The sequence below is a fragment of the Camelus dromedarius genome, chromosome 12, assembly GCF_036321535.1.
Source record: "Camelus dromedarius isolate mCamDro1 chromosome 12, mCamDro1.pat, whole genome shotgun sequence".
Lineage (NCBI taxonomy): Eukaryota > Metazoa > Chordata > Mammalia > Artiodactyla > Camelidae > Camelus > Camelus dromedarius.
In genome coordinates this window covers 59,938,974-59,965,577 of record NC_087447.1, presented here as the reverse complement: position 1 = coordinate 59,965,577, position 26,604 = coordinate 59,938,974, and the positions used below count along the sequence as shown (strand labels likewise).

Here is a 26,604-nt window from a genome sequence, read left to right as displayed (position 1 = left end):
TAACGTGTGAAGTCACCACATTCAACACTGGGACAAAATATATTGCATTATTTATTATTTTTTTTCCTAATGTGCCACAAAAGTTTTTGAAATTTCAACATAGATTATTTTTAATGAAATGTCTTCTTGTCAAGGAGGATTTAGAGGAAGAAATGGTCTATTTTTTTGTTTGTTTATTTTTTTTCTCCTCCTCTACCCACTGATGCCTAGGAAGTATCTCAAGCCCCTGTGGTATCTTAATGAGCAATCTGTGACCTTTGGAACAACTCTCATTATCAACGTTTAAGTCAGAATTGGTATAGCAGAGCATATTGAAAAATAGGACATGCCTCTTTTCACTTATTCTAATTAATTGCTTACATAATACCTTCCCCAGCACTGATTTTATATGCAAAATACTGGAGCATGCACTCTGCCTCCAAAAAAAAAAAAAGAAAGAAAGAAAAAGTAAAAGATAAAGGACAAAAATGCATTGAAAGATCGGAAGGAAGATAAGAAGAAATATTCCAGTAGATACAGATATTGGAATATTGATGAAATAAATAATGATTGCTACTGTAAATCCTTTCCCTCAGCCTTTCCCCAGAACCTACTCCCCCAACCCAGCTTGTGTCCAAATCCTTTCCTGTCTTGCATTCAGGAAGCTCCACTCTTTTCCCCCTCAACTCTCCCCACATCCTCTCTTCCCTCTTTGTTGTTACTTTTTTTTTTTCATTGTTAAACTTCCCCTGACTTCCTTTACCTTTTCTGAAAGCGCACGTGCAGCTCTTCAAAGGAAGGATAGTAACCACAGGGTCCCAGCAGATGCCCAGCACAATTGTGCATATTCCAAGTGACAGAGAGGGTGGGAAAAGGCAGAGATGCTTTTTTCCTGAATGCCCTACGGTGTGTCCACATTTTATATAAACATCTTTTCACTTCTTTTCTTTTCAACGCTGTGTGTCTCATGCCTTTTCCAAATAAGCTTAGAATACTTTTCCTTACTCTCTTATACTCATACCGTCGTAACAGGAACTCTCTGATTTCGAACTCTTTTATTTTACAATTCCTAGATGACTTTGAGCGATCAGTGCATAGAATGGTATCAATGATGAGGCCCATGATCCCTGCCACCGTCTTTGATGGCCTGTTGTTAAGAAGTGCTTTTAATCACGCTAATGTAAAACATGATTTCATATGTGCGTGTTAAACGTATTAGGGAAGTACTGTGGGATAGGAAGGAGGGTTTGCACTATAAGGACGACAGTTTGAGGCTCTGATGAATCCATGTTTAATAGAATGACCATAATCAGAAAAGTTTTCTTTTTTAACTTCTTATCACATGTAAAACATGAAAAAAAATGAATATCATGTCATAGGGTGGTTCAATTTTTAGGTCTATTTTAGAAATATTTTTCATTTTTCTGTTACGATCACTATGATGATGATGATTAAGTAAAGGCAAAGAATGTATTTAACATTAACTCGACCTAGCTATTGTATGTTCAGTAGATAGTGTGAATGGTGATATTATGAGGTTTCCATGCATATCCTGTATTTTACAACCAGTAAATCTCTGCCAAAAACACCAGGTTATTCTCTGGAGCTCACAGTAAGTGAGACTGGTGCCTTCCAGCACTCTTAGACCCAGAGTTTCCATTGTGTTTCGCACTTTTTAATTCTAACAAGCTGCTAACTCAGTAATAACGTAGTGTAACATAGGACCATCATGTGGCCTGAGTACCGTTTAACGACTCATCTTTCAGAAGGAAAACAAATGGAGTCATTTTCTTAGAAGATAACTGTCCTAAGCTGAGGGTTTTTTCTTGTTTCCCCACAGTGATGGCTGGGCTGACAGGTATGATGTGACAGATGGCTATCAGCGAGAAGCTGTTGGTGGAATCACAATCAAGCTCCAATCTCCCGATGTCAAGTGGTTTGATGATTATTATCTGAAGCTCCGGCCAGAAACAAACCTCCGAAACCCTTGGTTTCAAGAATTTTGGCAGCATCGTTTTCAGTGCCGGCTGGAAGGGTTTGCTCAGGAGAACAGCAAATACAACAAGACTTGCAACAGTAAGCAGATTTATTGTTTCCTTTAACATGGATAAGGCTAAGGCTCCAATTTAAGCACACTAGTCATGGGGATAGTGGCTGTGATCTGGCAGAGATGAAGACTCGTACACAGAGTGGGCACTGCTTCTCAGAGTGATAAGAAAAACATATGAGAGAAAATGTTCACTCCATTAAGATTTCAGACAATTTGATGGCTTATATTTATATCATCCAGGAAATTGGCACTGTGCTAAAAAGATAATGTGAGCTCCAGAAAGGAGCCGTAGCTATTCTGGACATCCTTGAAGGCAAGATCTACATTCTGGGATTATTTCGGTCATCTTTAGCAGTTAGCACAGTGTAAGGCACATAGCAAGGGTTTCATGTCTGTCTGAGAGTGAGTGAGTGAATGTTGAAGGACACAGCCAATTCCTACTTCCACCAATAAACTATAAAATAGTAGCAAGGATATGCCATGTGTAATTATGATGTTTCAGGAGACATAACCTGAGCAGAGCCATTTATTCAGTTATTCAACAAATACTTAGAAAGGTTCACAATGTGGTAAAGGTACCAAGATGAGGAAAACTAGTTCCTGCCCTCAAGGGGCTTAGTGTCTAGTTGGGGTGATAGCAGTGCCAACAAAAATTGCAATTCAGTGTTGTAAGTGACATAATAAGGGTTTTAAACAAAGGGTTTGGTTGGTATTATTTGCAGCACATCCGAAGGGAATCTTGACTCTAACAATTAGATGGGGCCAAAGTGAATCTATAAGTCAAAGTACAAAGGTTAAGGTTTGTTAAAACTGATAAGGGATTTGTTGAGACCACATATCTCACCTTGTGTAACGAGAACCTCACGTGCATTTGCAAAGGAGTGAGCTGTTTTATTGGTGGTATATGTGCCTTTATCATCATGATGCTGGAACACAGGAGTGCCTTGGGGCAGTGGGTTGGAAATCCTGGCCCATGAACTACTTCCTGTCCACAGAGAACTTGTCACCAGCACCAAAAGGAGAAAAACAGAAACATACAGTGAGTGTTTTATCATGCATTTCCTCCCGGAGCTCACATCCATACTGTGTTTTTGCTATCAGTTCATTCTTTTGTGAAATGAATGAGGCAGTAAGTGGGGGTTTGTGAGTGTTTTTAAATGTCAGTGCTTGGTAAAATGAGAACTTGGCAACCTTGTGTTAGTTCCTAATTGGGCAGTGGTGGAGGAGAGGGAGGCTGGAGTGTGGGACTGTAACTGGCCAATGGAATCCAGAAATCAGAGAAGCATGGTGTGAGATGACATCTGTGTGGCATGTGTGCAGTGTTCGTGTGTGTATTGTAGAATTATGTATATATAGTAATGTGCATAAAATACACAAATCTTAAGTGAATTTAAGCTTTGTGAATTTTTACATGTATATACATCTCTGTAACTACCACCCCCAAGCAACAACATCATAAAATTCTCTCATATCAATACCAATTCTTCTAATTGTTCATTTATATAACCCAGTAATAAAAGCTACAGAGAATTAAAACCGTTTCCTAGTAACTGTATGCTATTCTATTTTTGAACTAATTTGAAGACCCATTTCCTTTACAGTTATACACTGTCACCCCCTGACATTCATTTCCATCTCCTTTCTTTGAGTTCTCCCTGTCACCTCCAGTAACTTCCAGAGATGTCATCTGTGACATTAACACACAAACATGCTCACCTCGATGTCCTGAGGGCACCTGGAACTTATAGATCTAAAACTAACCTCATTATAACTTCTCCAACCAGAGCCCCAAACTTTGAGTTCCTCCTCTGTGCATCTCCAGTTTCAGTAAATGATGCACTCATCCACCCTGTCCCCAGGATGTGGGACTAAGAGATGCCCTTGTCTTCCCCTTCTCTCCTCCTCATAGCCAACTGGTGACCAAATACGCTTAATTCTACTATTTGAACATCTTCCACATCTGTTCCCTCCTTTTCATTTCTGCCTGAATTCAAATCTTTATCCTACTGCCGTGATGTAGATATTCATTATCTCTCACCCCAGATATTAGAATGAACTCCCTGTTTAGTCTTCTTTTTGGTACCAGCTCCTTCCACCTCCATTTTATGCTAAAAACTCATCCCCGAATTGTCCATCTAAAGGACAAATTCCATCATGTCACTCTCGTTCTTAAAGATCTTCTTTGGTTCTCCAGTGTCTACAAAAAGCAATCCCAATTCTTTTGCTCCAGTCAAAGCTCTTCAGATTCATCATTTACATTTTTCAGATCTCATCTTTTATTCCTGCAACCCACAAAATCTATGCTCCAGCCACTTCACAGACTGTGCTCTTCCACTGTAAGGTGGCACGGCCACCCAAGTGTCCATGCTTTTACACGTGCTAATCCTTGCTCAGTGAAGAGCCTGTCTCAAGATGTCTGTCAGTTCCACTGAGCTTATGTTCTCATGGTTTCTAATGGCTCCAGTTGCCCATTCTCAAAGAAGCCCTGTTTCCCTCACATTTCACATCCTGTGCATTTCATCTTCTTCTTGTCACATGCAATCCAGATACTGAACACAGATCCTCCACATCCTTTATTTTTATGCCACCACGTAACCAGTCGCACAGGCATCTATGTGTGTACCAAACTACTAGCAGCAAAGTGAGAATGAGAGAAACGTGTTCAAAGCAACACACTGGCTCTGAGGGCATTTCTAGGATTCCAGTAATGTTCTATTTCTTGAGGCAAGATGTGTTTGTTTTAAGAAAAATTGATGTATAGTTTCAATTTTTGCACTCTTCTGTGTTAATGTTTTAATTTAATAGGAGTTGACCTTAACCACCTCTCCCCCATCTATGGCCACTGTATCCAGTCTAACATTTCTTCCAGTCCTCATTTTTCCACAGAACTCTCCCCCACACACCCCCACTCCCCCACCAGCTTCCTGTCGCCATGTTGATTGATTCCTCTCCCTCCCTTTTTCTGTAATCCTTACTTCCTCTCTTCTCAATATCTCTACACACCAAAATAAATAAGTTACTGTGCCACACAGAAGGCCATTTACTCTAGCAAAAAAAAAAAAAAAAAAAAAAAGATGACATCCCCACAGGGGATAAAGCAGCTACAGGAATGTAATTTTTCCACCGTGTTACACTAATATAGAAATAGAAATTTCACATTATTACACCAGCCTGTAAACACGTCATGTTCACCTTTCTCCATTAAATTATAAATTTCTCAAGAAGAGAAAATGTCTTCTTACTCATCTCTGCTTTCCAAATTCCTAGCACAATGCCTTGTATATAGCAAGTATTTGATAAGTCTTGTTAAATAAATGTGACTTTATTTCTCTTAGACCTAGGCAGGGTTCGATGGCTAGCGGACTTAGAACGGTGGTTCCCAGTCTGTGGGCTGCACGTCCTGGGGGTGACTGTTGACTTGCTGACTGGGTCTAGAGTCCCTAAGGGGTTGAGCTCTGTCAATGGGTTGAACTATGCTTTGCAGATCCTCGTGTGAATATGTGTGTGTCTATATGCACACGTACCTTATTTTAACGCAAAAGTTGTTGCCGTTAACAAATAAGAAATTAGTTTTTAAATTACTGAAATCATAGTAGTTTCTTGCTGCTGTGTGTTTTCTCAACAAAGGATACTAAAAGTACAAGTAACACGGAGTGTGTGGAATCTTTTGACATTAAAACAATTTCCTTTATTTCAAAAGGTTGGTTCCACTAGCTTGGAGCCTGGTTCTTTTCCCATTCTGTTACAGTAAGCTTCCAGCTGGAGGGGTCCACATTTTCTCCGATAAAAATGTTTCATAAGGATTTGAGGTAGGCTGGGGGGGGGAGGGTATAGCTCAAGTGGTAGACTGCATGCTTAGCAGGCACGAGGTCCTAGGTTCAGTCCCTAGCACGTCCTCTCAAATTAATTAATTAATTAACCAATTAAAAAACTACCCCACCAAAGAAACAAAAATTTTTAAAAAAAAAGGATTTGAGGTAGGCTAATTACAGGATACTTCCTTATGCATCAGAATTTTTTTCCCGTCATCTTGTTTGCTTTTAAAATGCTTATTGGTGGTTTATCCATTGCTCAAAACACTTCAGCATCTCTCAGTCTGAAAACATGACTGAAAAAGCCGAAACACTGCATTGAGAGGAAATAATTGCCTGGAAAGAGTAGCTGGACTACAGGACAACGATCACAAGAGCCAAACAAAACAAACCAAGTGCCGCAGCTGCCCCTCAGATTAGGGGTCCCTTGTCTTTGCCCTGTGCTAACATTTTCCAGATTGCATTTGGAGAGAAAGCTAAGCTAGTGTGAAAACAAGATTCCATCATGACATATATTGGCTTTATTACATTCTGTATCCATTTTTTGGAGATTCATAATGTACACCAACACTTTCAAAAAGGACAGATCCTGTTGTAAAAAAGTTTAAATGTCTTTCCTTAATCCAGCAACTCCTTCTTTGATTTTTGTTTTATGATGAACTCACCTTCTTACGTAATGTTGATTTTAGAACATACTTTAGGGGAAACCACACTGGAACAATGTTAGTAGCCATGTATTGAGGAAGGAATTTTGCCACATTACACTAGTGTCTGTGGTGAAATTTGCTGAGCAGAAACCCATGTCTGCCTTTCTATCAGACACATTAATTAGAATTTGACATGACAGTTTTGGCTTAATATAATTCTTGGATTTTTTTTTTTTTTTTTGCATTTTGATACTTTTCATTGCTGGGGGAAATAAAAATTTCTCTGTCTTGGACTCTGCTTTAAGGAAATGGAACATAGAGGCAGATCAAGGCCTCAGATACTAAAATATCAGAGTTTTGAGAAACACAAGCTGTCATACTTCTTATTTCAATTCCAGAGTTTAAGAAATGAGAGTAATTATCCATCCAAGTAAGTGTTAGTGCCTGTAATTTTCCATGATGAATATCTACCATCAAAAAGTACTCAAAGAGATCCCCAGAAGAAAGCCCCTGCATTACAAGCTACAAAGGCTTCCAAACTCTTAACACACAGGAATTGAAATCCAAGATGTGTTAAAGGTACGTAAAAGAAACCAAAGAGAGACCAGACAAGCTTGCTGAATCAGTCACTTGAAGCACTGACTTTAGACCCAGAAGACCTGTATCAAAAAACTGAACCTGTGGCCACTACTAGGCCTGTCTGTCTCAGTTTTCTCACGTGTGAAATGAGGATGATGTTTGAAAATGATACCTAATTCACAGGACTCTAGGGAGGCTTAAATACGATGATGTATGGGAGGAAAATGCCTGCTTCCAACAAAGATGAAACAATAGAGACCAGATTTACTCTCTTGCTTGAAATAACATTAACAACAAGACAAAATACATAAAACAACAGTTTTCAACCCATTGAACGTCAAGCAATGGAAGACAGCTACTCTTAAGAGACAAGAAATAAATGAGGTGAGCCCTCTGAGTTAAGAAGACGGAACTGTGAGTTCAGAGAGACCAAGGAAGCTCGAGTTCGCAGAGCACAGGAACTAAGAGGAGAGAGCGGCACGAAAGAGAACCCAGCGTCTGCAGAGGCTCCCTCTGTGTGTTCAGCTGAGTGTTGATCACTACATGCATGTGAGGATGAGACTTGAGACCTGGGAAAGAACCACCTTGAAGGATTAGAGAGACCGCCCGTTCCAGGCACCTAAATGGAACAACGAACGGTGTCTGTTCCCAGCAGTCAGACTAGAAAAACTTACAGTTCATTGGGCTAGAACAATACTTAGGGGAAATTTTATAGCATTAACTGGCTATAGTAGAAAAGAAAAATATTTCAACTCCATGACCACAGATCTACCTTAAGAAATTTGAGAAAGAAGAGCAAATTAAATGCTGAATAAGTAGAAGAAAGGCATAGATCAGAGTGAGAAATCAGTGAACTATGAAAGAGAAATGCAATAGAGCAAGCCAATGAAACTAAAGCCTAGTTCTCTGAAAAAAGATCAATAAAATTGAAAAAACAGATTGATCAGGAAAAGAGAGAAAACACAAAGTACCAATGTCAGAAATGAGAAAGGTAACGTCACTACAGAGTCTACAGATATGAAAAGGAAAATAAGGAAATTTTTAAAAAACAACTTCATCCAATAAATGTCAACTTAGACAAAACAGAAATTCATTGAAACTCACAAACTATGAGAGGTCACTGAAGAATAGACAACCTAAAGAGTCCTATAGCTAGTAAAAAAATTAAATTTGTAGTTAAAAACTTTACCATACACATACAAAAAGAAAAAAAGAAGGAAGGAAGGAAAGGAAGGAAGGAAGGAAAGAAGGAAGGGAAGGGAAGGGAAGGGAAGGGAAGGGAAGGGAAGGGAAGGCAAGGGAAGGCAAGGGAAGGGAAGGGAAGGGAAGGAAGGAAGGAAGGAAGGAAGGAAGGAAGGAAGGAAGGAAGGAAGGAAAGAAAGAAAGAAAGAAAGAAAGAAAGAAAGAAAGAAAGAAAGAAAGAAAGAAAGAAAGAAAAGAAAGAAAGAAAGAAAGAAAGGAAGGAAGGAAGGAAGGAAGGAAGGAAGGAAGGAAGGAAGGAAGAAAGAAAGGAATTAAAAAACACAAAAACAAAAAACTCTAGGCCAGATGGTTTCACTGATAAATTGTTACCAAATATTTAGGAAGAACTGATGTAAATTCTACAGAACCTCTACCAGAAAATTGAAGAAGCAAGAACACTTCCCAGTTCAATCAATGAGGCTAGCATTACCCTGATACCAAAATCAGACCAAGAGGATCACAAGAAAAGGAAACAACAAACCAGTCTACTTCATAAACATTGGTGTATATAATCCAAACAAAATTTTAGCAAGTCAGTCAACAAATGTAAAACGTATACTATACATCATGACCAGGTAGAATTTATCCCAAAATGTAAGGTTGATTTCATATTCAAAAATTAATCAATGTAATTTATTTTATTAAATACCTACAAAATTGCTAAATGTGTCAAAACCTAATATTAATTTCTGATAAAATTCTCAGTAAACTAGGAATGGACAGAAGCTTCCTCAACCTAGTAAGATTTCCCCCTATTATCGTGAAAGGAGATTATCTCTCACCACCAGAGATTCTGGTCAGTGAAATATGTATCAACTAAAGAAATTAAAGGCACCCAGATATGAAATGATAAAATAAAACTGTCTTTATTAACAAATAACATGATTCCTTACCTAGAAAATCCAATAGTATCTACAGAAAGTTCTAGTGAGTTTATTAGGTTTTCATTACACAAGATTAATATATAAAAACCTATTGTATTTATGTATTAATTATAGTATATTATATTTCACTGTAGTATATTAATTATAGTATATTAAGGAGCTCCTTACAATATATTAATTATAGTATATTATATATTAATTATAATATATTATACACTAATAATAGTAAACAATTAGAAAGAAATAAAAAATTAGTACCACTTAAAGTAATATTAAAATTTTGAAATAATGAGGCATATATCTGGCAATAAATGTGCAAATCTTTATGCTGAAAACTGCAAAGCATTGCTCAGAACATTGAAGATGATTTAAATAAATTTTTAAGAAAGATACACTGTGCACACTTCAGAAGACTCAATAATGTTAAGATGTCAGTTCTCCCAAAATTGATCTATGGATTTGAAGAATTCCAACCAAAATCTTAGCAGTCTTTTTTTAAATAGAAACTGATAAGCTGGTTAAACATTTTTATGGAAATGCAAAGGACCTAGAATACCCAAAACAACTCTGAGAAAGATGAATAAAGTTGGCGGATTAACTACCTGATTTCAAGACTCACTCTAAAAATAGAGTAATCGATACAGTGTGGTATCAGCATGAAGAGAGACAAATAGATCAATAGAACAGAATAGGGAATTCAGAAACAGACCCACATGTACAGAGAAAACCGGTTTGACAAAGGTACACAAGCAATTTGGAGAAAAGATAGGCTTTTTAACAAATGGCAGTGGGAAATTTGGTTAGCCAAAGGAATGTTACTCAACAGAAGGCAGTGAACTATTGATACACCTAGGAATGCAGTAAGTCTCAAAATAATTATGCTGAATGAAAGAAACCAGGAAAAGGAAGACACACACTGCAAAATTCAACTTCTGTGAAACTGTAGAAAATACAAAGTAATCTACAGTGACAGAACACAGATCAGTGGTTGCTTGGGAATGGGAGGGATGAAAAAGGTCCATGAGGAAACTCTTGGAGGTGATGGATACACTCATTATCCGGTTTGCTGTTATAGTTTCATAAAAGTATACATAACTGAAAACTTACCAAGTTGTTCACTTTCAATCTGTGCAGTTTACTATATGTGAATTTTATTTTAATAAAGTTTTCAGGAGATATTTAAATATATATATATATATATATAAAATATACTGTACATAAATTATATAACAATATATATTATTTTATATAAATATTATATTTAAAATATATCATATATTTTATATATTTATAGTATATACCATATAATTTATATATAAATATTATTATACATATGATGTATATATTACATATAATATTCTATATTCTAATATATATAATATATTACATTTTAAATATATTTATTTAAATTAAATATATTTATTTAAATTAAATATATTTAAAATGTACATATATATATATTTGCCAGACTTAGTCTCAGAGAATTCTAGCAAATAACAGAATAACTAAATCCTTTATCTCTTGCATCTTGTGTGATTTTGATGCCCAAAGCCAAATAGAATTTATTTTATAGAAGGGTTCTTTTCTCCCTCTTGCTTTTAATCCCTAAACTCACCCGTCTTGAGCTGCCAGGTGAAGCATTCTCTCCTAGACATGACCCAGGAGGCGGTACTGAGTAACGCACAGGAGAGCTTCAGACTGAGGGCCTGTGTTAAATTCAGCTCTACCACTCACTTCTTCTGTGACCTTGGGCCAGTTCCTTAGCCTTTTTTTCTCTATTTATACAATTTAGGTAAAATTTATATTTTAGAGTCATTGTGAAGATAAAACAAGATGATGTATGTAAAGGATCTCTAGAAATGTTGCATTAAACTTTATGCTCCAAAGTTATCACAATCGGTTGTGCTTTAGAAAGTATTTGCATTTGCATTATTGTGAAAAAGAAATGCACCATGTGGTACTGGTAAATATATTTTCCAATAATCTCATGGCTAGAAATGGTCATTAACAGCATATTATTAGAATACGACATTAAAAAAAAATAAACAGATGTTTCTTCTGCCTCTTTCTGGCCCTGGTCTTCATATTAATGTTGTTTTAGTCTAGTATACCTGCCTTATAACGGGTGCCACTCCCTCAGCCAATATGTAGAGCTCATCTTAATTGTAGTCTTATGGCTGTGTGTCAGATGCTATAAAGGATTTTGCCATATCACCACCATGTGTGGGATGGTTGTTGCCACAACCCACATGGTTGGCCTAGGGTTTTGACATGTCAATAATTGCCAGTGTCATAACCTTTAAAAATTGTAGAGACCTGGCACCCAGGCCAGATGGCTACTAAATAAAGATGCTACTGTCCCCTACAGCTGTGATGGGCATTGGGGTGACAAGAGCACTTCTGTCAAAAATTTGTTCACTGGGAAAATGATGTGAAAGAGCTTGACTGTTAAAAGATAGTGTGCATTAGTAAATTGCACCCTTACAACACGCCAGGGTGGAATCCAGGGGACACATATGATGTGGTACTTGACTTCAGGGTATCAGTATAAAAGAATAAGAAAAGTACTAGTAAAACCAGGTAACTTATTTATCTCGTCAGCAAATACTTACTGAATGCCTATTATGTGCCCCTCATTACTTTTTTGGGTGCTGGAGCTATAGCAGTAAACAAAACAGACAAGGATCCCTGCCTTCGTGGAGCTTATATTCCTTTTTAAAAAAAAAACTTTATTTGAAGTGTAGTTAATTTACAGTGTTTCAGGTGTACAGTAAGTGATGCAGTTATGCATATACATAATACATATTCTTTTCAGATGAGCTTACCTTCTTGCTAGAGGAAGACAGATTAAAGCAAAATAGATAAGTAAGTTACATAGTATATTAGATGGTGGTAACTGCTAAGAGAAAACTTAACTAAGGAAGCAGGATCTAGCATGTGAGCATGAGCACAAGTTAAATAGGGTGATCAGGGGCAATCTTACGGAGAAGCTGACTTGTGTAACTCCCAGGAGGAGATGAGGGAGTAGCATGGGGGTCAGAGGTGAGGAAGGGGGAAGACAGATTCCAGGAGTAGGAAAGTACAGGAACAAAGGGACATATTTGAGAAAACAGTTGGAATGTCAGTCTGGCTGGAGCAGAATAAATTGGGGGAAACTAGTGGGAGATAATGGCAAAAAGGTAACAAAGGGTGAGATCTTACAGACTTTTGTTGGCATTGCCGTGACCTTGGCTTTTTTCAAGTGAAACATGAAACCATTAGAGGATTTAGGCAAAGGAAGGACTTGTTTTTTGTTTCTTGTTTGTTTGTTTGTTTGTTTGTTTGTTTGTTTTAAGATCACTGTGGCTGTTATATTAAAAAAAAATGGTGGATGTGGGCAAAAAAGAAATCAGGGGATAATTAGAAGGCTATTGCAGCGGTAAGAATGAGGGGTGATGCCTTGGAACCACAGCAGCAGAGGGAGCTGTGAGTATTTTTAATCGATGAAAGTCAAGCAGAGGGAACCTCCACTTATTGATTTCTTCTCTGTGCTGGGCTCTGTGAAGGGAGATTCAAGTTCAGTTGTATCATTTCTTCTTCATGTAATTCTACTGGGTAGTGGTAGTATGACTACTTTGTTCAATAGGAAACTAAAGCTTGGGAGAGGTTCACTAGTCTTTCCATGACAAATCAAACCACAGGGATTAAATTCAGTCCGACTCCACACTCCACACTCTGCTCACTCTGCCACAAGGTCCCTCAGGTTTAAAGCATTGCTGGAATGTGGGACTCACTAACAGTCATGAAGTCTATGGATGGGAAGAATCAGCACAGGTCAGGGCATCCAAGGGTAATTGGAAGGGACAGCTTGGATGTGATATGGGTAAGTGGAGAGGAGGGGCAAAGCCGAGAGAGTAGCTCGAGCAAATGAGAAAGCAGTGCTGGGGTAGAAGGGTCCATTGTGAAGAGGGCTTCTGCTTGTTTATGGACAACAACGTCACAGAAGGCACTATTAATTACTCTGACTTGACAGACTTTCCTACTGCTGTTGACGGGCAGCCGCTCCGAGAATTTCGTCATGATGTGTAAATGCTACTCCACTCCAAAGTGACCACAAAAACCGGAGGATGTGTCTGTTTCCATGGTGATTCCCACTGAGCTGTTGCTTCCAAAATATTTCACTGATCAATTCAAGGCTTCATGACTATCAGAGCAGATACTAAATGTGACCTAAGTGGCACATGATTTCTTGTCAAGATATAAAATATTGATACAAATTTAGGATATTTATTAAATTTGTATTATAGCTTCTTTACCAAATTGTCACTTTTTGAACCTCCGTTAAGCAAGATCATAAGCTAGTTGAAGAGTTATGGGAGGGGATTAGCTAGTGGTTGAGCTCCTCCTGCAGGTATAATTTATCTGGGGATAACTTTCATATAAGGTTATATATGTTAAGTAGAAAGTGAGTGAAATGAGCCTTAAGGGCTCTGAGCATTAGAGAAGGCAGAAGATGCTTGTGTCCGGGGAGATTAGGGCTTAATGATATGGTTAGCATTTGAGTTGAGTCCTGACATTTGGTTGGGCTGTGAAAGGAAGAGTCTGAAGCAGAGTATTCCAAGTTTAGAAGACTAGAGAAACAGAAGAATGGAGTTCAGAAAATAGAAGGCCTGTTCAGGTGATGGAGGGTAAACTTGTTTAACCAAGGTGGAAGGATTAGATGTAACAACTGGAATAAGATAAGGCTGGAAATAAAAGTGGGGAAAGATTTCTTAAGGACCATGCATGTTATGCCATGATACAGGAATTTTCTTCTACACATTGAGTAACTGATGAAAACTTTTGAACAAGATAATTATATAATCAAAAATCACATTTTAAAAAGTTAATCTGATAGTATCTTTCAAAAGTTTATTGGATGAAAGAGAAGTCACTACTGGATGTGAGAAAGAAAGAAACTTACTGCATTAAGTTATCGGGAATTTGAGGGTGTGACAGTGTCTACTGTTGGATAAGAGAAGAGTGGCATAAACTTGGTGATCCTCTGCAGGGTTGAGGGAAGGAGAGGAGTCAAGTGTAACTTCAAGATTTCAATGATGGGGGCAGAGGATAACTCAGTGGTAGACCATGTGCTTAGCACGCCTGAGGTCCTGGGTTCAATCCCCAGTACCTCTATTAAAAAATCCATCAAAAAATTTTTAATGAAAAAAATTAAATAAACTTAATTACCTCCCTCCCCTCCAAAAAAAGATTTTAATGATAGTTTATTGAAAAAAATTTTGTTAATAGGGAAAATAGAAAAGGGGGACAGACTGAGTAAAGAAGATGAGTTCCACTCAAAATATTTCAAGTTGGAAGCTACACAGGTAGAAATATGTGAAGTCAAATAGGAGAAGTGGGACTGGTACCTTAGTGACATGCCCTGGTGCAAAATTACTAACAGTCAGTAGAAGACTAGAAGCCTGGATGGAAGCATGAAGAACTCAAAGCTAGAAGCCAGTGAAAACTGTCATCATCTGCAGTAACTGCAGAAGAGCAGGGACCACTAGATGTAAAAAAGTTTCACTATGAAATAAATTTATACATTAGTTAATATGACAAATGTGATTAAATTGATTCATGCATGTGGATTTACATAAATGGAAAGTTATGCATGTTGGAGACATTATAGTAGAGTGGCAAGCTTTGGCATTTGACAGGGTAGATTTATATCCTGGCTTTGCTGCTTAACAGCTTTGTGACAATGGACAAGTTGCTGAAACAATCTTTCCTCACTTTCTTCTGATGTAAGTTTGGGATGATATTAAATCCTACTTGATAGAGATCTTCTGAGAAGAACCTAGACTATTATCTATGAAGCATTTAACAGTGTCTTACTCAGCTCAGGCAACCGTAACAAAATGCCACAGACTGGGATGTTCGTCCAACCAAGATCAGGGAGCCAGTACAGCTGGGTTCCAGTGAGGACCTGTTCCTGGCTTGCAGACAGCCACCTCCTCACATGGCAGAGAGACAGAGAGCAGGCTCTTTGGTGTCTCTTCTTATTAGGACTCTAATCCCAGGATGAGGTCCTTACCAGGTTTGTCCTGGTGAACGTTTTTCCACCGTGAAGTCAGCTTCCAGGGTGCAAGGCATCTGCTGTCCTGGATGAGGGGAAGCCCAAGTAGTGAATTAAATTTGATATCTGCATTGTCTTTGTCAAATAATTCAGCTCTGGAAACCCTTTTGGTCCATGGTTCTACTTTAATGTAAAATTAAATAATTTGTTTCTATTGGACTATAGGCACTCATAAAAACCCATGAAATACTGGATGGAGTTAAATCAGTAATTATTATAAAAATTAATAGTAGAATTAAAATTCAAACGATTAGTAAGTAGTTGTCTGGCTGATAACAGGTTGCTTTTTCAAACAAGAATTGACTCATGTCAAGATTTGGGTTGTAATCATGGGAAACCAATTTTAGCTTGGCTCTCTTAAGTAAAAAATAAATAAATACTATTATTTGGAAGAATACTGTAACATCCCAGGATCTACTGGTAGCTGGAGGGCTAAGTCTGGAAACTTGGACCAGCTGCCAGGGGCCATGAAACCAGAAGCTCAGCTTTCAGCAATTTGGCCAGAGTGTGACTGCACTTGGACGCGATCCACTCACTTCATCGTAAGTAAATACCGGCCACCCTTAGCTTTAGCTCACTTTTCAGATTCCTGGGGAGGAGCTTCCAACTTACTGAGCCTGGGTTACACTCCTGTTCCCTGGCAACCAGGACACGGCGAATCCAGGAGGGTAGGGCTACTTCAGCTTCCCTGATGGAAGCACCATCCAGCCTTCTAGAATCTGAGTACGAGGAGGAGTCCCTCAGCATTAGAAAGGGATTTGGATTCTACGCAGCCAACTAATGAAGATGGCTATAGCTTAATTCAGTAATTGGGAGCGATATAAGTGGTCTCATTACCATGATCATTATCATAATTAACATTTAATAAACAGCTATTTGCTTGCTAGGCTCTATTCTTACCCATATTTTCCCGACACTGTCTCATTTTATGCTCCCATCGATCTGATGAGCTAGCTTCTCTTAGTGTCCTTTTATTTAAACATGGAAGAAAAAATACTTAGGTTAAGTGACCTGCCCATGATTACACAGTAAGAGGCAAGCCAGTCTCAAACCACAGGCTGTGTAACTCCAAATGAGCTAACCCACGTGCACACACAGGGAATTGACTTCTCTGCTGCCACTAGGCGATCTTATAGCTTATTAAATACGGTACATGCTTAACAAGTACTTGCTGAAAACCCTGGCTAGAACAGCTCTAGTATACAGTTGGCGCTCAGTAAGTACTTGTTGCATGAATAAAGGAATGTATTTTACATGTTAATTAAAAGACCACATGTCAGGAGACAGATGTCCCCTCCCCTCCATAGTTCCCTCCAGCATGTAGTGGCTCTGAGCCTTATGCTGAGCTGGTCATCCCATGAACCAAAGGGACTGGTGTCCAGGTTATAATGAAATCAATGCAAATTCATAATGGTGAAGTAAACTGGGTGTTCAAGCAGTTGCTTATCTTTATTGCTTCTTATACATGACAATACGTTAAAAAAATGGCTTTTTTAAGATAAGAGATTGTATATAGTTAAAATGTCTGTGAATCATTTAATGTTTTAACTCCATGGTTTTCCACTCAGCTTTAATAAAAAAAAAGATGGATCAATACTGGAGACTAAGCAGGAAAGAGTATTTCAGACACAGGGCAGAGACACAGAGCAATAGTTACTATCCCAAAGACAGGTCCCACCTTGAGCTCCAGCAATAATTAGACTTAAGAAGCAGGAATTCTCTTCAAAGAGCAATAAATTGTCAGTTCTGAATTATTTCACCGTAGTTATCAGGCCAGAATGAGTCAACTCACAGATTTCTTCAGAGGAGTAGTATAACCTGCTCTCAGATCTATAGATTATAAAGTAATAATATTAATTTATTATCATGGTAAGTAATTGCTCTCTCTTGATCCTCAGATTTTATTGTTGTTGTCTTTTACAAATGAGCAAACTAAGACTCAAAGAGGTTTCCTGGTTTGCCCAGGCAAGGACATATGACTGACAAAGAGCTAAAATTTAAATCCATGTTCTCCTCATTATGTTCTTTTAGTTATATTGTTCTGCCTTGTAGGAATGCAAAAAAATCCATGAAACACCAGATAGAACCAAACCAGTCATTATTATAAAAATGAATATTTGAATTGAAACTCAAATACAGTAAGTAGTAAGTGGTTATCTGTTGCTAACATTGGGCCACCACTGAATCCAACATGAACTTTGCAGATGATGGAAAAGTCAGAAGAAAGCTCAGTCTCCCACTGAGTAGCCTCAAGGACAGTTAGGCTTATGGTTCCCATGTTATATTGGGTTTTGTCTTCAACACACTGTTTTAGATTCCAATCCACTGGAAAGGACCTGGGGTGTTGTATCTGTCTGGTGCTCTGACAGCATGTCTGGGGACATGATGGCATGGAGTTAAGTTGAGACTGAACCTAGAAGATAAGAAAACTAATGTATCAAAGAAGGGTTCCTTCTGTATCTCCGTGATTCTCTATGTTAATACAGTTCTAAAGTGAAAAATGTCCAGTCCAGATTCTAACACCAGCAATTCTTTACAATTTGATGTGTTTTCAATCTGTTTGTCCCTGGAAAAGTTGTTTAAAGTATACAAATCTCAGTTTACTTGAATAAAAAATGAGACTAACGGTATTCTCTACTTACATGGCTTTTGTGATGGCTAAGTTAGAACAGTAATTTCTCAATAAATATTACCCATTGCTATTAATCAGAATCTTTTAAACATAATCTCTCATTCACTCAAGTGCTGTCCTCAGATGTTAGTAGGGATGATTTTTCCCATTTTCACCTGAAGGAAAATGACATTCACAAAAGTGACCTTGGTATGTTTATAATAAAGATTAGGGAAGATATTGGCGCAGAAAAGGCAGCCTGTATAGCCAAAGCAAACTGAGTTTCAAATTCTGCTTTACTGGGTTTTAGCTTTATGTTATTGGGAATTTCATTTTAATTTTCTGAGCCCAAATTTTCTCATCTAAGCAAAGCAGAAAATAATGCTTAGCTTATATGTTTGCTGTGAGGGTTAAATAAGGTAATGAATGTCAAGCATATAGCATCCAGCCTATGTGGGTGGGACCCTTCTCCCAGCTCCTCCCCTTTAATGACTGCCTTTGAATTATGTCAAAATAAAATGATTTATAGAAAATAATCAGCATCATGGTTGAAAGTGACATCACTGTGACTTTAAAGTAACTGTTAAAAAAAGAAGCTAGTACAAGTGGTACAGAGACCAGCACACTCAGAAGAGGGAGCTTCATAAATATTCTCTGATAAAAAGGATCCAGTGTCTATCAGTTTACACAAATCCTTCTACCCTAATCAAACCTCTCGTATTAGACATGATAATTAAGCTTCCATGTGTACAATTTATGAACTCTGCCTTTTGCGGCTGAATTCTTTGCAGAAGTTTTTACATACGGAAATGCAATTCTTCTTTGTTCAATTTTCTACTTCAATTATAGTGCTTATTATATGAGATGGGGTTTTCATTTAGCATGCATGTTATTTTTAATTAGAAGTAAACGTCTTAATGGAACTTAAATTTTTAGCATCACTTATTTTCAGAAGCAGAAACTCTGGAACATTTTGTGAATTAAAAAAAATATATAGCAATGCTCCAAGTCCCAAAGGTGGGGAGTGCTAATTGTGCAAACATCTTAGACTAGTCTAGTGACCTCGTGTATCAGATGGCACAGGGTGCACACCAAGAGCCAGAGCTTCGTGATCAGTGCCTGCTGTGAGGTCTGCATTTCTTTGTGTATTGTCCCTAGTTGTCACAACTCTACCAGAAGGTATTATTTTCCAAATGAGGAAGCCCTGAAAAAAGAATCTGCTAGTTCTACCTGGAAAACTCTAGCAAGCCTTCACAGTAAAGTGAACCTTAAACTGTTTTAAAATATGATAGGGAGCTCATCATACAGAGATGGGAAAGCCACATTCTCAGGAAATGTCATGAAACACAACTAAAGTGGAAAAGAACAGTGGTGATGAAGATGGACAGATGGGTGGAGCCAAGTAGGAGAGGTCTGGCCTTAGAGTTCGGTCTTAGGTAAGGAGAGTGGAATGCTATGGCTTTTCTCCGCATACTCTTTTAAATAATATCATAGCCACCAGCCTTCATATCCCTGAGAATTTCTTCCTTCATTTACACACCATATGGAAGTTCCTCAAAATACTGTAATGTGAATGAAAGAGATATGCTATCTGAAATAACATATCCATCAGAAGGCTGCCAACCGGCTGTTCATGGTGAAGCATTTAAATTTAAAATTTAGTGTTTTGCACATGGAAGTGTACAATCCCCGTTGAGTTTCTGTAGCTCCCTGAAGACATGTCTTCCTTCTGCAGATGCTGCCTCCATTTGCATTTCAATATGCACATTTAGGGGTCAGCTGCCTGTTATTTCAGGCACAGTTATAAATTGGAGTAGCTACAGATTTTAGAAACTGGTGTCCCTACTGGCCATAGCTACAGCTCTGGGCTCCCAGTGCTGCACACGTAGTGTTAGGGAAAAGGATGAAGGATTTCTTTGATGCCATCAGTTTCTTCAGCCCTTCTGTAAGCCGTTCTTCGCTTCTTGACATCACTAGTCCCCTGTCCAAGCCGTACATCACATAACCAGTTCTTTATCTTATGAATCTTAACCTACGCTCCCAAGAAGCTACCTTCACTTCACTATAACATTAATGTCTCTGTCTGTTTCACTATATATTCAGTTCCATACAGTAAGTCTGTTCATATTCATCCATCATTCACATGACCCACCAATATATCAGTGACAGTGCTGACCACTGTTCTGGGTGCTGAAAATACGATATAAGCAAGATCAGTGTGGGCCAGTCTGCATGAAGTCGATGGCCTGTTTTGAACTAATCCCCACGTCTCGTGGTATGTTTAGAGGCTTTTGCACTAAAGAGATGCTCAGTAAATGTTAAATGAAGAAATGGATTGCCCTCTCTATGCCACAGCATTAGGAACTGTGGAGGAAACAATATAAACAAGACAGTTGTAGTCTTCAGGGTGCTGAGACTCTGTGCTGGGCACAGAGAAGCACATAGATAATTCTAATGCATGGCAGAAAGGATTACCTGTCATGATAGAGGTAGAAACACATTTCCATGGGAGCATGTAATGGCAAAAGATTAATTCTGGCTTGGGGGATGCTCTGCCCTTCTGTCCCAGCAGGAAACAAATTATTGTCTCATCCACTGAGCACAACTGGAATCCATTTGCCAGATGCATAAGGAATTAGTAGATTCAGAAAATAAATGAACGTGGGGAGAATTGGCAATTTCTTTTTCATTGCAGTGTTAACAGTATGCTATCTAATGGCCTCTTCTACAGTTATAATCTCCTTCCTGAAAAATACTTGAATCCCTTCTCTTCCTTGCTGCTTCTCTTTATTATCACTCCCCTACTAGTGGGTAGAAAGGAAATAATGAAGACAATGCAAAAGTATTTCAGTATTTAGTGTAAGAGCTAACACAAAGAACTAACTTGGGATTTAAATAAATAAATAAATAAATAAACGGCTGCTGGTTTCACCATTCTATGATCATGAGTTCATTTGCTGAAAACAATTTTAAATCATGGTTTCCTTTGCCTCCCCTATAAAAATAGCGCTAGTCCAAGAGTTTGGGCAGCAGGGGTCTGGGGCCAGCTGCTAAACCAAAGGTATGACTTCAGGGAAAGACTTTTCCCTTTCTCAGCCTTATTTTCCTTATCTGTAAAATGAGTTTATCGGGCCAGATGATGGGGTCCCAGTCTCCGAAGAGTACGGGGCCGAAGAGGTGATGTGGAAGATAAGGAAGCAGGTCAGCATTTGCCTTGTGAGAATCTGAAGCCAGTACTGTGAGGTCTTCTGGTTCTTTTCAAGAGTCCACAAAGCTGGATTTTTATATGAGATTTCCGCTAAACAGCACTCAGGCCAAATAAAACATAACTAAAGGCCAAATTTAGCCCAAGGGCTTGCTTTCTGCAGCTTCTAGAACCAGATGCTTCTAAAGCCCCTTGTATCTCAGACACTCTCTGATTCTGCATTAAGACAGCCTGATTTCCCTTGTTTAACAGCGACTTCAAAGTTCCGGTTCCCCCGATGAATTAAACAACATGTTTTGAGTGCTGTAAAATTTAGCTGTAATCACAGATTGAAGGATTTCAGTTTCTGCTAATCCTTTTGGAGCCTTCTGATTTAATTCAACAATAGTAAAATTAGAATTGAATGCTAAGTGTTCTAAATCAAGTATCCAATTCTGAAGACAGAAGCAAAGAGGGAAGAGCCAAACTTCCCTGCTCCCATTTCCTCTCCACAGGCTGCTGTGAGGCAGGTCCAGCCTGAGAGCAGCTGGAAGGTTTGGGTTGGCACGAGTCCTCATGCCTACTTTGGGTCTGGCTTTTAGGAGACCCTAAAAAATAATCATTGAACAAATACTGCTGAATGAAGTCTAGTTCTTCGGGGCCCCTAACATGCCAGCTAATTAACATGTCCTGTCTCTCCTGCCACTGAGTGGATAAGAAAAGAAGGCTGGATAGAATGAGCCATTCATTATATGCACTCAGGACTGTAAAACTTGCCTAATAATGTGAAACTCCTCGGATCCATCACACGATCACTGAGCCAGCACCCGACAGGCTGAGTGTCTTTGAGGAGAGTGATGCCACATTACTCACGTTGGTATCACCAGCACCCAGCACACTGTCTGACACACAGTAAGGACTCAATAAATATCTGTTTAATCAATCACTTAATTAATCTCTGAGTGAGTCAACAAATAAATTACTTAATGAGCCAGGATTTCTCTCTAGGGCCTAAGCAGCAAGAATAAAGAAATTGAATATAATTCTGCTTTCTATTAAGACATCTAAAGAAAGGCTGTGTCAACCAAAGGAGAGTAGAGAGTTTGGAAATACAGACAGAAGACCAGTAAAAGGTAGTGGGACTCTGACAGTATCCCCACGTGATCACCCCCAAGTGATCACAGACTGTCCCTGATTCCAAATATTTCAATATAACATTATATTATACAGAATATTGATTTAAAAAAAAAACCAGGAAACCAACCTGGTTTGCTTTAGGCTACAAGTTTGCACCTGCTTTCTGTGGGCTGGGTCCACTGTCAGTGCAGTTTTCAAAGACTTTGCAGAGCTGTCAGAGTTTTACTGCGCACGTGCCTTGTCGAGGGGCAAGGCTTGGACAGAGGCAGTGCCCTATCCCGCAGTTCACATCTCAAAACTCCAGTGCACTAAGCAGTGTCAGATCCATTTCTGCAAAACTCAGGGGGGAGCCCAGGAGTTCATATTCAGTTTTGTGTGACTACTTCCTTGAGCTCCTCCCTCTCCACAGTCTCCCTGAAACTTTCTAGGTCCCAGCCTGTCTCATCCCTTCCTGGTCCTGCAGGCAAAACCCTGAGGCTTTAGTTTCTACCTCTGTTCCACATGCTGTTTCTCAGCTGGATTGTCATGGGAGCCAAGTGAGGAGAGAGACTAGAGGAAGGAAAAGAGCAACAGGGAGTTTCCCCATACTTCAGGGACACAGTTCCTTTGGTCACAGAAAAGGGTTCCCACCCAAAAGCCACCATGGCCTTTTCCACCACCATCCCTGTGGGGCTGCGCTGGGGACTTGCATAGAAAAACAAACAAATAAAAAACAAAAGTGGGATTTCCCGCACTCCCCCTGACTTGTAGGGTGCCGCTTTCCACTACTCAGACCAGAAAGGAGGGCTTCTCTCAGAGCTCTGTCTGTCTGTCTCTCCTGGAACTGTGCACACTTCCACATTTAGGGACACCTTCACGTCTAGGCCTGGAGACTGTGCAAGAAACGAGACTGTGCAATTCTCATGCATGGCTCAAGAGTGTTTTGAATTCTGGTTTCCTTCCCCAATCTACCTGTGACCATTTACTTTTCAGAATCATCAGAAAGCTGCTCCAGTCATGCCACTCAGGGTTCTTAGCTGCACCCAGTGGGAGAGAAACACGGTGGAGATGGCTTACTCCATCTTGACTCGACCAGAACTTTTCCCATGCACTTTTATTAGATGATGAAAGCACACAAGATTGCTTAATGGAATTGCGTGGTCCACCTGGCAGATTTTGTTGTAAATTGGCACTGATATTTAGTTTCGTTTAGCAGCATTCTACGAAGCCGTGACTGCACTGATAAACTGATTTGACAATCTGAAGACCAGACCTGGTATTTGGTGACACCCTTGCAGACATCCTGTCACATATCAGGCCTCATTCATATTCTTAATATGTACTAATAGTGCCAGGGACGTGTCAGATGCCGTGGTAGGTACAAGGGCTACCTCTGAATGGCATAGAATCTTTGCCCTCAGAGAGCCCACAGTGTACCAGGAATCAGCCACAGCTCACCACCAGTGCCACAAGAGAACGAAGCAGAGCCTACAGTCTAGACCAGAGACAAATGTGTAAACCGGCAATTTCTTCATAGGATGTTTAGTGCATGGTAAACATTGGCACCACTGCTATAGGAGAACAGAACAAACCTTAATTCTGAACTGGAGGATGGTCACTAGCAGCTTCTGAGTGGAGATGAGTCCTAGACGCACACAAATTAATCAGTGGAAAATCTGCAAGAAAGTATGTTCCAGGTGTGTGGACTGAAATGCAGAGGCCCAGATACAGGAAAGAAGAGTTTATTACATGGCTGCAGGAAGTTCCAAATAGCCGGTGCATAGGATAGGATGGATCAGAATACAGAGGCAAATAGAGAGCAGGATACAAAAGGTCTTGAAGGTCAGGACATAATATTTAGGATATTATTTGTTTATCAACTGAATGGTCTTAATAGAAAACTAACAAAATCAGTTTTTGTGCTTTAGAAAGTCTACTCACTATATATTTACATTGGAAATACACAGATTTGAGCTGGGCAAGATTATAGGCAGTAAGATCTGTTAGGAGGCTGTTGCAGTAACCCAAGCAAAAAATTGTCAAGACATTTTGAAACTAGTAAAAATAAATCGTGCTACATCCTACAACGGAACACTATACAGCCAGTAAAATTAGTCTAGCATCTCTACATTTTTTAAAGGAATGATCAGGAACTCAGAAAGAAGTCTGATATCTGAAATAGCTCCAGTCAGTCAGCTGGTCATGTCAGTTCTATTTTCACAGTGTGTGCTGAATCTGAACACTTCTCGCCATCATGACCATCACCCTGCTCTAAGCCACCAATATCTTTTGCCTGGTCAATTACATTGGCCAATGACTGACCTCCCCATTTAACGTGTCAGACAGCACTTTTGATCCACACCTCCACCAACCTATTTCTCACACTCAATGTCTAATCCATCTAGTTGCTTAAAAATGAAAACCTGAGTTAATCCTTGATGCTTCTTTTTCCTTAACATCTCACATCCAATCCATTAGCATATCCTATTCTTCCTGCTTTCAAAATATAATTAGAACCCTACCCTGGACTAACCCACCATCATCTCTTAACAACCTATTTCATTTTTCTCTAGTTTTCCCTACTCTCATTCTATTTTCTATTCTTAACATAAAATTTTTAAAATGAAAATAAGATCATGAGCAGCCAGAAGTAACAAGCACTCCATGTTTGTTTAATCAGTAACTCATACCAAATGTTAGTTCTTTAATGAAACATTCCCCAAATCCCTTCTTTGGAAGGAGTCTCTCCCTCTTTGGACCTCTATAGATTTTAACTCCACATCTATTATGGATTTATCACCTTCTACCTTTCACTATAGTTATATAATTTATCTCTATTACTGAATAAGTTTCTTCTTATGTGTGGAATCCATGTCCAATTCATCTTTGTGTTTCCCTGGATCATCATTTATGTATACTCAGATTCCAGTAAGTTTATTTAACTAACTATGAATGGAACTTAAACATTATAGTTCAGAATTTCCAAATAGGTCAGTTTATGGAGCCAATATCCTGTGAAGCTGGAAGTGGTGGGTGATAAATCCAAATAGATAAGTTGAGGCAAGACGGTAGGGGATCTATTTGCTCAGCTAAGAATACATTATAATTTGGAAACTGGAGATTTGTTGATGGTTTCTAAATCAAGGAGGTATAATATCACAGCTAAATACTTGGGAGATTAATCTGTCCTTAAGATAAATGTTGTGGTACAGAAATAGAGTGCTTTCCTACATTGAGCCCCAGAGTTTGGTAACAGAGGACGTGAATCTTGGTACTGTTGGGAATTCAGGTCTTTCTTTAAGGTCTTGGGGGGAAGAAACCTAGAAATAGAAGACAACTATTAGGCATACCATGTTGGCACCTGTATCTTAGTATTTCCTCTGGTTCTAACTCTGATCCATTACTCCAGGATGTCCTCTAATTATTCAGAATCCATAGGTGTGGCTATAGTAAAATTAAATCTGAAAGTTAATCCCTAATTTGTTTTCCAACAGGTTCTCTGACTCTGAGAACACATCATGTTCAAGACTCCAAAATGGGATTTGTGATCAATGCGATCTATTCCATGGCCTACGGGCTCCACAACATGCAGATGTCCCTCTGCCCGGGCTATGCGGGCCTCTGTGATGCGATGAAGCCAATCGATGGACGGAAGCTTTTGGACTCCCTGATGAAAACCAATTTTACTGGGGTTTCCGGAGACATGATCCTATTTGATGAGAATGGAGATTCTCCAGGAAGGTATTGTCACAAATCTCCTCTAGACCATAGAACCTGATCAAGCCATCTTTCGATCATGAGAAGCCTGTTTCTCTCCTTGGTGGTTACTAGGCTCCTGGCCATGTTTGGCTAGCTCTGACATCCCGAAGTGAGTAAAGACAGACAAAAGAAGCCCCACTTCCTGTGGCCAGGAAGAGGTACTAATGCTGATGTCCAAAATGTACCCCTGGAATCACCACTGTATTCCAGAGACCCAAGCTTAGGAGCAGGAGCCTCACACTGTCATAGATGATTAAAAGCCAACGCTATGGTTTCCCTGTACATGTTTGCCGTGTTACTCCCTGTATCCTGATCTCTTCCTGGGTCCTAGAACTATTTTCAAACAGGAACAATTCCATGTCCAGCAATCCAGAAATAGGGCTGTTTTTTGTACCTACAGTAAGTTACAACTTATTTTATTTTAGTATCCTCCAGCTGGAACACTTTCTCCCTTCTTGAGAACTAAATTGCCTTCTTCTCTGAAACTTTACCTTCCATTATTTATAGAGAGAAGCCTAAGAAATATGAACTTACTCATAATTATAGGTCAGCCTCCAGGGAAGTCATTAAGTACCCAGAACTTACCAGCATTCACATCTATCTCAGACTCTAAACTCTTAAGTGATTCTTCACATGAGACTTTA

The 26,604-nt window shown here is 39.0% G+C and overlaps 1 protein-coding gene and 1 long non-coding RNA gene across 5 annotated transcripts in view; one reads left to right on the top strand and one right to left on the bottom strand.

Annotated features, from left to right (window-relative positions):
- The window catches only part of GRM5 (glutamate metabotropic receptor 5), a 384,531-nt gene that overhangs the window by 270,218 nt on the left and 87,709 nt on the right, over positions 1-26,604 (top strand). For all 4 annotated transcript variants that reach the window (XM_064492794.1, XM_031460522.2, XM_064492795.1 and 1 more), the window contains 2 exons: positions 1,820-2,055; positions 25,696-25,942. In XM_064492794.1, the coding sequence (XP_064348864.1) occupies positions 1,820-2,055; positions 25,696-25,942 (483 nt within the window). The remainder of the gene's footprint in view (positions 1-1,819; positions 2,056-25,695; positions 25,943-26,604) is intronic.
- The window catches only part of LOC105098005 (uncharacterized), a 230,439-nt gene continuing 219,125 nt past the window's right edge, over positions 15,291-26,604 (bottom strand). The window contains exon 5 of the long non-coding RNA XR_010383459.1: positions 15,291-15,315. This is a non-coding gene — a long non-coding RNA (uncharacterized LOC105098005). The remainder of the gene's footprint in view (positions 15,316-26,604) is intronic.